Source organism: Ambystoma mexicanum, chromosome 3q (assembly GCF_040938575.1).
Source record: "Ambystoma mexicanum isolate Mex_15411 chromosome 3q, UKY_AmexF1_1, whole genome shotgun sequence".
Taxonomy (NCBI): domain Eukaryota; kingdom Metazoa; phylum Chordata; class Amphibia; order Caudata; family Ambystomatidae; genus Ambystoma; species Ambystoma mexicanum.
In genome coordinates this window covers 1,072,773,941-1,072,787,964 of record NC_090926.1, presented here as the reverse complement: position 1 = coordinate 1,072,787,964, position 14,024 = coordinate 1,072,773,941, and the positions used below count along the sequence as shown (strand labels likewise).

Here is a 14,024-nt window from a genome sequence, read left to right as displayed (position 1 = left end):
AAAAGCCCAGGATTCAGTACTCGACACTTATTCAGCACAAAGCGGTGGGAGGTATGGGATACCCAGATCTAGAGGAATACTATAGAGCATCTCAACTCTGGGTATTGCCAGACCACCTATGGGAAAACTCCAAAAAACAAAACAATGGGTTGCAATACAAAATGATATTGTCGCACCAGTCACGCTGGGAGAATGGCTGTGGGTTCCACTATCGGCCAAGACACAAAGAGCACCCCGTCCTAAAAGTGTTGTGGTCCCTTTGGGGTCCGGCCCGAGCCATGCGTGGGGGGGGGGGGGTCACATCTTGGCCCTTTCCCCTTAGCTGCATTTGTTCCCCCCCATTCGGGACTAGTTGAGCGAAGTTCAGCATTTTCAACCCTGGTATGAGGTGCACCTCGCGCGTGCCGGGCAGATGTGGCTAAAGGGTTCATTCAACATTCTAGACTAGTTAAAGGGGGCACTACAGGCCATCAAGGTTTCCCCCATGCTATTCCTCCAGTTAAGAAGTGCCCTGAGTGACATGCATTGGCGGGACTCTTTAAAACGCTCTGACGCTATTTGAGCAAATACTTAGCGTCCCCCAAACAACGAAGGGCCTCATTGCACGAATGGACAAATCTTTGATCACCAGTGGCCACCTCCAGCACCCGTCCTCTGAAACTAGATGGGGAAAAAGGAGCTGGGACTAACAAACCAGCCGGAGGTATGGAAGGCTATATACATGGCGGTATGGGCATCATCTATCTCTAAAATACAAAATGCACAATGCACACCTAGTCATAAGGTGGCTCTATACTAAGGCCCCTAAGGCTATCCAAAGTGTTTCCGGGCACATCTCCCTTCTGTTGGAGAGGTTGTGGCGAACGTTGTGACTATTGGCACAAATGGCGGGAATGCCGTGAGGTGAAAATATTCTGGAAGGAGGTTTTGGGATGGATCCAGGCCATAGACGGGATATCTAGAGTGCCGACACCAGTGCTGGTCTTGTTCAGAGTGCAGTCGGATGGGGAAGACTCATATGAGTCATTATCGCACATGCCACGCAACCTGTTGCTAGCAGCTAGAATATGCATGACTACCAAATGGAAGTCAGCCGCACTTCCTACAAAAAGAGAATGGTTGATTAAAGCACATGCCATCTATGAAATGGAGAGCCTTACAGCCGCAGTGCACAAATCTTGCAGAAACATTGACATGATATGGCTATCATTTTTGGAATACTACAGAGCATATTGGGATTCCGCAAGACCAGCTGCCTAAATCTGTTATTGCAAACAATGGGTAAAGCTAACGAAGCAGCCCCATATTGTCTATTGCCTGTTAACCTTTATCTTTTAGCTGCACAAATATATTGAAATCCACGTAGCGAAATGTATGTAAAGTAACCATAGCTATGTGAACACCTGTCTGTTTTTTCTTGGTTCTCCATTAGTATTGTTTATTGGGATTGGATGGGTGGGGGCCAGAGGGGCGGGGGAGGCAAGTTCCACTCTGTTTGATGTTTCATAATTGTCTAGTAGTTATGATTTCTATATACCACCTATCGATACTGTGAAACTAACATGTATCAAGGCTGACTTGTCGGAGAAAAAAAATCAATAAAACTCATTTAAAAACAAAAAAAACTGGTTTACTGTTCCAAGATTTGTTCTCTTGTAAAGTTTATTGTGGGGCTATTGCCACCTTTCTGAAAAAGGCTATTTAGAATCTTAGAGTTTCCCCTAAACATTCAGTTATTCGCAGCTCTATGAATCATCCTGATATTTCTTTTGCGCTTATGCGACTTATTATTTTGCATACTCAATGTAAAGGTGCCCCAAAAAACACTATGTTTGAGTGCGTATGGTCCTTTGAACACAGACAACATGCACAGAAAAACACACATCAGTGTTTATAGAACAGGCTTGTGTGTGTGTTTATGTATTTATTTATACAGGTGTGTATTGTGAGAAACCAGAGGGTGTATTCACCAGCTAGTCACCGTGGAGAGATAGATTATATGCATCTCTCTTCTCCCCCCCTCCCACTTTCCCCCCCCCAGGGCACGGCCATCGCCTTTGGATGAAGACCCTGGGAGTGGACTAGTGTGGAAGGATCACCTAGGTGAGAGGTCTTCGGGGAGTGGGGGTGAGGCAGCCGATGGCGAGACACGGTATTGCCCCGTTTTTGTACATCTAATCTCTCCTATTTTTTAGGATCCAATGTCCCAACTCCCCCTCCCCCTTTCTGCACAAACACTAGGCTGAGGAAGAGGGGGCGACAGAGTAACAAGACTCTTATACATCGTACTGGGCATTTATTTATTTATTTATTTTGCATTTGTAAAGCGCACTGCAGCGCTTAGGCATTGAGGCGCTATGAGAAGGCATAGGGAGGCTTGATTCAGGGTTACAAGAATGCGGGCCCAGCAGAGACTTGAAAACAGACTCGTTACAGTTAACAGCAGACATTTTCAAGACAGTTAGGCAAGAAAGCAGTACATTGTCAAAATCATGTTACAGTATACATAGCAAAGGTTGTTTAGACAAAGAGTCTAGTTTTGATGGCCTTCCCGAAGGTTGCATGGGAGTCAATCCCCCTGATGGAGGGGGGAGGGGGGGCATACCACAGCTACCATGGCTGCCATGTTAGGGAAGCTCGTACCGCCCGCTTTCACTCTGCGGGTGGAAGGTACAAAGATTCTGTTGGTATAGGCAGCTCTGGGGGGCCTAATAGGAGTGTGCAAGCTGATACTTTGAGCTAGGTAGGGTGGAGCACAACCATGCAGTTACTTGTGCGCCAGGGCGAGTGTTTTGAATGTAATTCTCTCCTTGACGGGAAGCCAGTGGACCTTCCTCCTGACTTCAGAGATGTGGTCACATCTTGAGATGCCGGTTGCAGTACTGAGGGCATTATTCTGAGCTAGTTGTAATTTGGCCAAGTTTTTTTGGGAGGTGCCTACCAAGAGGGCATTGCAGTAGTCCAACCTCGACCCAACTATTGCCCTGGCTATGGTGAGACAGTTTGGTTGGGAAAGGTAAGGTATGACATGTCCCGCTAATCAGGTCAGGAAAAGTCAGACACTTTACTTCAAGTGCATACACCTGAGTCCAATTAGCTCTCATCAAACGGATAAAAGGTGGAATCTAGATACAAACCATGAGCAAGGTGGAACACAAGTACGGGCAGAACTTACGGGGCGAAGGCAAACCTACTGGAGCACAGCGACGGACCAAGGGACGAGAGCACCAGGTCGAAAAACCCCAATAGTTCCCTGCAGGAGGTCATTGCCTCCACAAGGCGTGAAAGACATGTGGAGAAGGCCAGATCCCAATATAGAAGCCTGCATTGAGTTTCAAGGATGCCAGGGACCCTCTGCGGTGAACAACAGAGTTGTGGAGGCGAGGCTAAGACTGTGGTACTAACCTTTCTCGAGAATTGGAAATCGAAAAAAGCAGGAAAGAACTGCACACAGCCAGTGAGCTGGATAGCGACCTGAGAGACCGGTGTGTGCCAAGAAAGATTAACATTTAAAACAGTATATCGCAACTGAAGGATGGACACGTGTGTATGAGACACGAGGAAAAGCAGACCTGTGACTGAACTTTATAAAGACAGCTGTGGAATCAGCGATACTGAGTAGCGGAGTGGTCCGGCGAAAAAGGTGTAGACCACTCAAAGGTCTCTGTGAAAGGTGCATTGTTTGAGGCGATAAAAGTGAATGTAAAAGCAAAAGTGAACGAAGTTAACTCCAAGAGAAGGGAAGAGGAAAAGCTGAGCATTGAATACTGAGGGACCAACGTAGAATTGTGAAAGGTCTGAGTCCGGCAAAGGGGGACCAAGGTTGAACTGTTGTGTTTTTGAGGGGGACCAGTGTGAACTTTTTGTTGTTTCATTATTTGGGGAAGACTGTAACAAGAGCCTTTAACGTGGAAGGCCAGCCGGGCTTCGAGCCACGTTCCGAACTATAAAGACTGCCTTATTCTGTGCTGTCTAAACATGGTGAGGAGACATGATTCAGTCACATTTATTGTTTGTTAAAAACTGATTTTCCTTTTAGACACATACCTCCTTTACACATTTTTTGTACAAGAGATAGGGCAGGCATTAGGTTTTGTTAGCATAGGCCATTTTGATTTGACAGACACGACAGGCAGTTTTCTTTATTGTTTAATGGTCGAGACAACTGCCATCCGAGTTATAGGGCAAAGTAGGAGTTTTTCCAAACCCCACAAAGTCAATAAAAGTTTTCCAGACCTATCTTTTGTGTCTGTTTCATACTTGTGATACCATGCCTCCCTCCCCTACAGTATTCTTATATACCCATTAATACATGCACATTTTTAAGTGCACACACATACATGTGTAACTCATGATGTGGAACACAAGTACGGGCAGAACTTACGGGGCGAAGGCAAACCTACTGGAGCACAGCGATGGACCAAGGGACGAGAGCACCAGGTCGAAAAACCCCAATAGTTCCCTGCAGGAGGTCATTGCCTCCACAAGGCGTGAAAGACATGTGGAGAAGGCCAGATCCCAATATAGAAGCCTGCATTGAGTTTCAAGGATGCCAGGGACCCTCTGCGGTGAACAACAGAGTTGTGGAGGCGAGGCTAAGACTGTGGTAATAACCTTTCTCGAGAATTGGAAATCGAAAAAAGCAGGAAAGAACTGCACACAGCCAGTGAGCTGGATAGCGACCTGAGAGACCGGTGTGTGCCAAGAAAGATTAACATTTAAAACAGTATATCGCAACTGAAGGATGGACACGTGTGTATGAGACACGAGGAAAAGCAGACCTGTGACTGAACTTTATAAAGACAGCTGTGGAATCAGCGATACTGAGTAGCGGAGTGGTCCGGCGAAAAAGGTGTAGACCACTCAAAGGTCTCTGTGAAAGGTGCATTGTTTGAGGCGATAAAAGTGAATGTAAAAGCAAAAGTGAACGAAGTTAACTCCAAGAGAAGGGAAGAGGAAAAGCTGAGCATTGAATACTGAGGGACCAACGTAGAATTGTGAAAGGTCTGAGTCCGGCAAAGGGGGACCAAGGTTGAACTGTTGTGTTTTTGAGGGGGACCAGTGTGAACTTTTTGTTGTTTCATTATTTGGGGAAGACTGTAACAAGAGCCTTTAACGTGGAAGGCCAGCCGGGCTTCGAGCCACGTTCCGAACTATAAAGACTGCCTTATTCTGTGCTGTCTAAACATGGTGAGGAGACATGATTCAGTCACATTTATTGTTTGTTAAAAACTGATTTTCCTTTTAGACACATACCTCCTTTACACATTTTTTGTACAAGAGATAGGGCAGGCATTAGGTTTTGTTGGCATAGGCCATTTTGATTTGACAGACACGACAGGCAGTTTTCTTTATTGTTTAATGGTCGAGACAACTGCCATCCGAGTTATAGGGCAAAGTAGGATTTTTCCAAACCCCACAAAGTCAATAAAAGTTTTCCAGACCTATCTTTTGTGTCTGTTTCATACTTGTGATACCATGCCTCCCTCCCCTACAGTATTCTTATATACCCATTAATACATGCACATTTTTAAGTGCACACACATACATGTGTAACTCATGATGTTTAATAGAATTTAAGCTTGTACAATCAGAAAGACAAACATGGTGCCAGTCGTCTTCCTTTACTAAAAACGCAAACAGTTCACAAACAACCCTTTGCAATACCTGGAAGCTTCGGCCAGCTTTCGGTGGATATCCTCGTAAACATCCACATTAAACGTTCTTTGAACGAAGGACAGTGCCATCTTGAGGGCTTCTACCCGTAACTGTGGACAATGGTCAGCAATGAACTGGAGTCGTTCAATGCGCATAAGACCACTATAACTGGAGGCATACTGCTCCAAGTCCTGCAAAAGAAAAGCAAAAGAAGCAACATTAACAAGGACACTATAGGAGCATAATAAATCCCCAAATGGGGAATACTAAAAGAGTTGTACTGCGGGTGCCCAGAAATAAAACTAGAGTAGAGAAATTAGCAGCACTAGCAATACAAAGAGTGAGAAAAGCACCAAGATGTGACAGGACCAGGACTCCAGATAAGCACGTACCACCATATAATATGCTCTAACCTCAGGGCAAAACTGCAAAGAAAGAAAAAAAAGAAAAAAAGAGCGACAGGTACGCATAGGTCTGACCATTTTTATGCCACCTCGACTAAGTAGCAATTTCTGCAAACAGGAACGCCGATATTGTGCTGCCTAATCTGAAAACTGACAACAACAATTTAAGAGACTCAGGGTGAGTAAGGATGTCGGGATCATACCCTGGAATGGACCACAATTGATAAGAACAAAAAGATCCCAACACCACTATACTGTTTCTTTAGGCAGCAAGCTACGCAAGACCTAATTGCAAAAAGAGTAATTAGATTAGCAGAATACCTCTTCCAAAAGGCACTCTATTCACTTACACAAGTACATTTAAAATATTTTATTCTGTACTGAATTAAAAAACACATACAAAACAACAGTCTAATAACATCAATGCAGCAATCATTAAAGTGACGTGCTGTGCAATACCTAATACACTATATATTGTTACCACAATCTAATAATATCAATGTAGCCATCAATAAAGTGACATGTGCTGTGCAAAACCGTATACACTAATATCACCAATACAAATTGTGTTAAGAACATCAGTAGGTCTTCAGCGCCAACTCTACCGCATTATCCACTGCTAGTAATACCCTTTAAATTAAAGATGTATTCTGCTAGCAGAAAAATTCAAATTTTAACATATCTATACACAGGTCCTGCTTCAACTTAATATGTTGATCCTATACACTGTTCACTTTTACAATGGTTTTGACCCAACATGTTTCGTTCTTTTCAAAATAATTCAACACTCAAAGAACTTCTTCAGGAGAAACAAGGTTAAAAAAGGTTCTCAACACCCATTAATCCGATACCGAGTGTACAATCATATGTGTTCAGTAGCTGACTTCTTAGTTCCAATTCTTTACTTGAGTCGCTGTCTATTTCATTACTGTGGACAAGCGGGTGATTAAGAGGCCTTACTACAAGGCAGCAATCATTTAAGCACTTTGCTCCGTGTGTCGTGTCTCTTTCTTAGTTGCCTTCCGAGTGTCCCATCACTGTTTATGGTGTGCCATTCACCAAACTGATACCCGATGCTGCAGCAAATTAGGTTCTTGGATATTTGGGTACCGAGACTTCTTGCATCCACGTACCGTAACGCACTGATAAAACTGACTACATTATATAATTGATAGGGATTTCTAGCTATAATGGCTGTATGGATAACCAGAAAAATGACCATATTTATTAAGATTCAAATATATTTTTAATCTGGATAACAATATGACAGTTGGGAATCAACTACTTTTACTTCTCATAAATTCCATTTATTGCAACTTTAAAAATACAACGTAGAACACCTTTACCTAATATTCTTACCTGGAGCTGTGGACTGGACCAAAAGCAGTAATTCATGAGACCAAAAAGACAATAGAGGCTGTGAGCATCTGTATAAAAGGGTTCAAGAGAAGCTATTACTGCATGTTGTTAGGGAAGATTGTATACAGTACCCTTTGTGTGCACTACAATAACCCTGACCTCATGGCAATAGGGACCCAACCTTTGGTATAAGTCTGAACTACACAGGTTGGTAGTGTGGCTGAGCAGCCAGGCTCATCTCAAGAGGGGTCGATGTGAGCAGTAATGTTGTGACACAGAGTTTCACCACACAGTTAACCAAATAAACACTTCTCAAGGTTTCTTGATGAAACAATTAATTTATTTCACAGTCAGTTATATAAGCCTTCTTCAGAAAGGCAACAACACTTAAATATACTTCAAAACACACTCCGTTTCTCTAAATCAAATGATACCCATTGGGGATGGCACACAGACATTTCCCACACCCTCAGGTGACCCTCAGGCGACTTAAATAGCTAGGACACTATGGACATTGATTAACACTGGTACATTTAGAGCAATAATGAGTTTGGTGAGAAAGATAGAATAGAGGAATAGAACAAAGGTTAACAAATCATTCATAAACTGGCAAGTACGTTTAAAAACCTTCCAATGTTCAGTAAATAAACCCTTTCCTGGGGAGAGGGTCAAAGCACAAAGTCAGAGGTAAGAAGAGTCACTCGGGGAGCCAGGACAGACAATGTTAATTGCACAATGTCTAGGGGAGCTGAAGATCTTCTTTGCAGGTAGGTAAAAAGTCTTGCCCATATGTTTGTAGGAATGTTTGTAGAAAATAGAACACTTGAAGGGCCACAAGCTGAGAGGCTTGTGAGGGGCAAAGCTTTAGCAACTCTGCAAGGTAACCAGGACAGGTCTCAACTGAGAACAAATAAGGCTACACAACAAGAGGTACGTTCTCTTATACTCTACAATACCTCTGGTTAGAAGAAATGGTTCCAGCTGGCTTCTGTTCCTGTATAGCTCTGCAGATTCTGTCTGTGGGGACAAGTGGGAGGACGTCTGGGGACTCCTGCTCTGCAATGGGACGGTCAGCGGCAGCAATGTGCAAACTTCAATTCAGCTGTCCTTCAGTGTTTCAGCTCCTCGCGTCTGACAGCAAATAGCAACAATGTGGTTCTCGAATACCACTTCAGACGTTCCTTGCTTCTGGAGTTCAGCACTCTGTTAAGGTGGATCAATCTTTGTCAGTCCTGCATCACGGAAATCCGGAGGATCTTCCTAGCGCTCGGGTCCGATTTAAAAGCAACGCACACAATCTGGTGTTCCTCTCTGTGGCACTTCGGTTCCAGCAGCAACTGCAGTGGAAATACAACCAGCTTCCAGAGTGGCTTACTTTGGAGTTGATTGGTCCAACCAACTCAAAGGGAGAAGTCGTCCTTGCAGGGCTTCTCTAGTCGAGTTTAATTCGGAGCTTCAACACAGCAGCAGGGCTTCACCGTGCAAACCAACGGTCCAGGAGTTGCAGCAGGCGTCTCTTCCAAGTTCTTGTTTGGATTCCTTCGTCCAGTGGTTGACTCTGCCTTCCAAGCCAAAAAGCCTCGCCTTTTATGCAGGTTTTTGACATTCATTCCAGCCTAGCTGCCAAGCACACAAATTGCTCGAAATGCAATACCGGATCTCTGTCCGCACCAAGAAGAGAGCTCACATCCAAGCCTGCGTCTCTGCAGCATCTAACAACTCGGCTGAACTCTTTAAAATCAGCAAGGAACTGGGTAATCCTGCCACAGTCTCTACCTCTCGTGTCCCTTCCCAGGCCCTCTGCACGGCACTGGCTTCTCATTATATCTCTAAAACTGAGTACCATCCTGTCCTCTCTCTCCCCCCCTCAACTCCCTGCTCTTCCTCTAGCCCTTCTTCGGCCACCTCTCCTCCCTGCTTCGCTGCCTTTCCCCATATTAGGTTTCTAGACAAGTCTGATCTTTGAAAGTCTCGTCAAAACAGGTTCATCCCTATTCTGCCAAAACCATCAAGGACCACATTGACTCCCCGACTCCTGCCCTGGCCGACTTCTGCAACCACTCCTTCGCCACTGGAGTCTTCCCCTCCCCTGAAGCACTACCTTATGCACCCTCTTCTTAGGAAACCCTCTGCTACCCATCCTGCCCAACTAACTATAGCCCAAACTCCATCACTACTTTGCTGGGCAAACTCTTGGAAAAGCTGGCCATCTCCCCGCTCAATCTTCACACTGAATAGGTTGGTTGTCTCCATGATCATCAGTCTGGCTTCAGAGCAGCCAGAAGCTTGGAAACTGCTCTCCTGAACATCCGTGAAGACCTGCTCTCCAACCTTGATTCCAACACCCCGTGTCCTCATCCTACTTGATCTCTCCTCTGCCTTTGACGCAGTCAAACATGCCATCCTGCTCAACCATCACTGTGACAACCTGGGGATCACCGGTCAGGCTCTGGCATGGCTGACTTCTTTCCTCTCTGATCGACCCTCCCAGGTTCAACTTGGGTCCTACCTCTCCTCTATCTCTATCTCTACCCGTGGTGTTCCCCAGAGGTCTAACCTCTCTCCCTGGCTGTTCAACCAATACCTGGCACTTCTTGCCCACCGCACTGCCTCGCTCTCCCCCAACTTTCAGTGCTATGCGGATGACACTCAGCACGGTAGCTCAGTTTCAGGCTACCCTCAGCCACCTCTTCTCCTTCTCTCATCTCTGACTGTCTGTCCGCCATCCAGGAGTTGTGTGCCGCCAATGATCTCTGCCTTAATGCCAGTAAGACCGAGATTCTCCTCATCGGCACACCCACTCCCTCCTTTCCTGCTAAAACCTCTGGGTCGTCTTTGACTCCACACTCTCTTTCTCTCCTCACAACTCGGATGTCTCTAAGAAGTCACACTACCAGCTGCACCTCCTCAGAGGCATTCTTCCTTTCCTCTCCTTCCCCCAGAGGCTCACTGTCTCCAGAGCTCTGGGTCTCTCTAGGCTGGACTATTGCAACAGCCTCTTTCTAAATCTGCCTGCTTCTACTCTACACCCTCTGCAACTCATCCAGAACAGGACTGCAAGACTTGTCCTTGGCCTCAAGCCCAGGGATCGGATCTCTCCAGGACTGAAATCTCTGCACTGGTTCCCAGTGGCTTCGAGGAATAAGTTCAAAACCCTCTGCATTGCCACAAGGCCTTCTGGGGCCTCAATATCTTCAACTCTCTCTTCCTAAATATCTTCCTTCTCAAGCTCTTCGCTCATCCGCCTCCAACTCCCTCAGGGTCAGTCGCTTCTCTAAGCAACAAGTTGGTGGTAGATCTCCTTCTTCGGCTGGGGCCTCCCTCTGGAACAGCCTCCCTGAAACTTGAGGAGAATCATCTCCGGTTCCGGAAGCACCTCAAAACCTCTCTCTTTGCTTCTGATTTTTCTCCTTCTCTCCCCTGCTGACTTCCTGACTACTGAAACTGCACTGGTTACTTGGCCACCCTCTGATCTCGGGTCCAGGTCCCCGCCACTGCCCTGCCAGTCGCACTCCTGCACTGCCTTTCTGGCAACCCCCGCACTGGGGATTGTTTTCTGTATCCCTAAAGTCCCACTACCAGCACTTGACATCTGATGTCTGCACTCACACTTGCACTTGCCACCTGCTGGCCATACTATCACTTTTGTTATTTATTTTACTATCCCATGTACTGCACTGTCCCCTCCTCCTTCCCCCCGCACTTTCCTCCTTCCCCTTCCCATGCACTTGCGCAATCTGATTGACACCTGGCCTAGTAGGATCGTTGCCTGTCTTCCTTCCGTTCTCCCTCACTTGCCTCGTCACGCCTTGAAATACTTGTGTATAGGTGTGTTATAAATGCCCTATCATATCATCCATATGGCCTACATTACTTACCGTAATTGTTTTTCTGGTGCTTGTATCTGCTTAGATTCACATGCTATGCATAGGCCGACTGTTAGGAAAGATTCCTCTTTACCGCACCTTTCCTTCCATTTCTATGGACCCTCAAACTTGTTGCTTTTGTTTTTGTATCCGACCTGTTCTTTTTACAGTGCAGTGAAGCCTTAAGCTTCACTACACTGGCAGTTGCACATCTGTTATGGGGGAAGAGACAGTCCTTTAGGCTGTCAGTACTGGGAAACATGGTTTCCCTTAGCCTTGTAACTTTGTTACTAATTTTAGTAATTTATCACTTGTGGTAACTTTTTATCATTGTACAGTGCATCTTACAATGCTGTACAATGGGTTACACTTTTTGTTTTGCCCTAGACTAACACTCAGAGGATTTTTGGTTATTCTGGGTGTGCTAAATGGACAAGCTGGTGGCAGCAGTGACTTTTTACAATTTATTGGGGCATTTCATTTAAGCCTTACCATGTTTAGCCACTAACTGTTAATAGCGGTCAAACATAGCCATGCCTCGATGTTTCTGGCTTGTCCTTTAGCCCTCTTGTCTTTTAGCCTTCTTCCTGGCCTTTGAGGCCAGGAAAATCCTTATATGGACTTCCAGTGCCTGGGAAAGCAGAGGCTTTTGGCAGGCTACTGAAGGACTATGTCCTTTTGCTGCCAGGAAGTGGGCGGAGACTGTCTGGTCCCAATCCACAAAATGGTGTAGTGTGTCTAAGTGGTATGCATGAGTTTTGCCGCCAGTGGGTCCATAGTGGACCACTGTTGAGGTTGGGGGGCGGGGAGGGTAGATCTGTCATTAGCTAGTGGGAGCTGCTGCTCTTACTAGGCTTTTAGGAGAAGAAGAGGACCCCTGCACCCACTCTAGAGCAATCCTGGAAGACATTGAAGGAGCCAAGACTCATGTCCAGCTACAAGACTTGCATGGAGACAGTGGACCCATGAGAAGTCTTGATGACCAACTTCTGCTGCTGTCCTGGTACAGCCCTGCTGTCCTGTGGAAGATCCCCAGCAGTCCTGCGAACCTTGGAGTGGAGGGACCATCCATTCTCAACGTCAGCTAAGAGTCCTTCTGAAGAAGAGCCTTCAGAGGTACCCCAGGACAGCTCTGTGGCTGACCAGCTCTGAGTTTGGGCTACCGTACTACAGACGTCGCTGTTCCGGGTTGAGGCCTGAAATTTAGGGGATCGTCAGCATGTGCAACAAGATCTACCTCTGTGAAATCTCATGGGCCTAGTATCAAGGGGACCAGAAATAGGAGTGAAAGTCTGACTGCGGCAAGTGAATCCCTTTGCATCGCTGTGCATCAGTGTCTGTCGTACGAAACTGCTTATCCATTTCTGTCCCGAGAGAAGCCCGGCATTGAGTTTTTTTTGCATTTCTTCACTGGAAGACCTCGAACCAGCAATAGTCCATGAACGGAGAACTGCTCGAACCTGGGACCCCTGGGAATCAAGGGCTGAGGCGGACGGAGGGAAAAGCGACCTTAGACATTCTTCCACCGACCTGCCAGGTCCTGTGAAGAATCTGAGTGAGGGGGATTGTAGCAATACTTACCAGACCCCTAAACTCCCTTTTAAAAGTTTGTTAACTTTTAGATTACTTTGGCTTTGCCATTGCTTGTTCACACAAGCACTCCAAAAGTTGGGAAAAAATTGGTTAGCTAGTTTTACTCGTACCCTGACACTTGGGTCCCATAGTGTTAGGCAATAATTGATGTAATAACCTTGGGGGAGACAACACTTGTCCTCTTGGCATTAGGTAACCCACCTGTTGATATATGGTAGTGTGACTGAGCAGATAGGCTTACCTCAAGAAGGGTAAATGTGAGATGTAGAGCTGTAGCAATGAAATCCACAAATACAAGTAGCCAAGTAACACTTATACTCAAGGTTTTTGTTACAAATAGTTATTTAACAATAGTTTGGGGTAATGTATGCAGCAATCAAATACACTTTAAAATACATTTCCAGAACCAGCACAAAGCTAGTAGATACTCTTTAGAGATGCTTCTTACACACTTCCTACAACCTGAGGTGACATCACTAACTAGGACAATAATGGAATTTATACATCGCTAGTACACTTTGCAGATTCTGAGGTTTGTAGGAAGGAAAGGTTAAGGGAAGGAAAAGGGTTAAACAGGTTCTCAGAGCATGTGAGCACTTTTAAATCATTTTCCAATGAAGTCTAGATAAAAACCTTTCCCAGCAATAATAGTAAAAGAAAAAACAAGTTATCACCTATGAGGGACAGTAAGTATCAACGTCACATGAACTAGAAGAGTCTGCAGGGAGCCAGGACAGCCAAAGTCAATTGGATAACAGTCTAAGGAGCTGAGGCACTTCTTAGATAGTAAAGTCTTGCACATAATTAGAGAGTTTGTTGAAGAAAAAACACTGTAGGGGCACAAGCTGTTACACTTGTGAAGGGTAGAGCTGAAATCAGCTCTAGCAAAGCAGCTACTGCAAGTCTCAACTGAGAAGAGCAAAGCTACAGACAATGAGGTAAGTATCCCAAGTCATAACAGTACCTTTGTTTAGAAGAAGAGTGGGCCAGCTGGCTTCTGTCTGGTTGCAGTGATGCAGATCCTGGGTACCTGGGCCTCAGTCATGGGGACAAGAGGGAGGACGTCTGGGGAGTCATGCGGCAGCAATTCGAGGTCGGCGGCCGCTATAGGCTCTTTTCAGATCAGCAACACTTTGCGGTTTCA

General features: G+C 45.6%; 1 protein-coding gene across 2 annotated transcripts in view; it reads right to left on the bottom strand.

The window, feature by feature from the left end:
- The window catches only part of GPS1 (G protein pathway suppressor 1), a 559,228-nt gene that overhangs the window by 454,307 nt on the left and 90,897 nt on the right, over positions 1-14,024 (bottom strand). For both annotated transcript variants that reach the window (XM_069655322.1, XM_069655320.1), the window contains exon 4: positions 5,668-5,849. In XM_069655322.1, the coding sequence (XP_069511423.1) occupies positions 5,668-5,849 (182 nt within the window). The remainder of the gene's footprint in view (positions 1-5,667; positions 5,850-14,024) is intronic.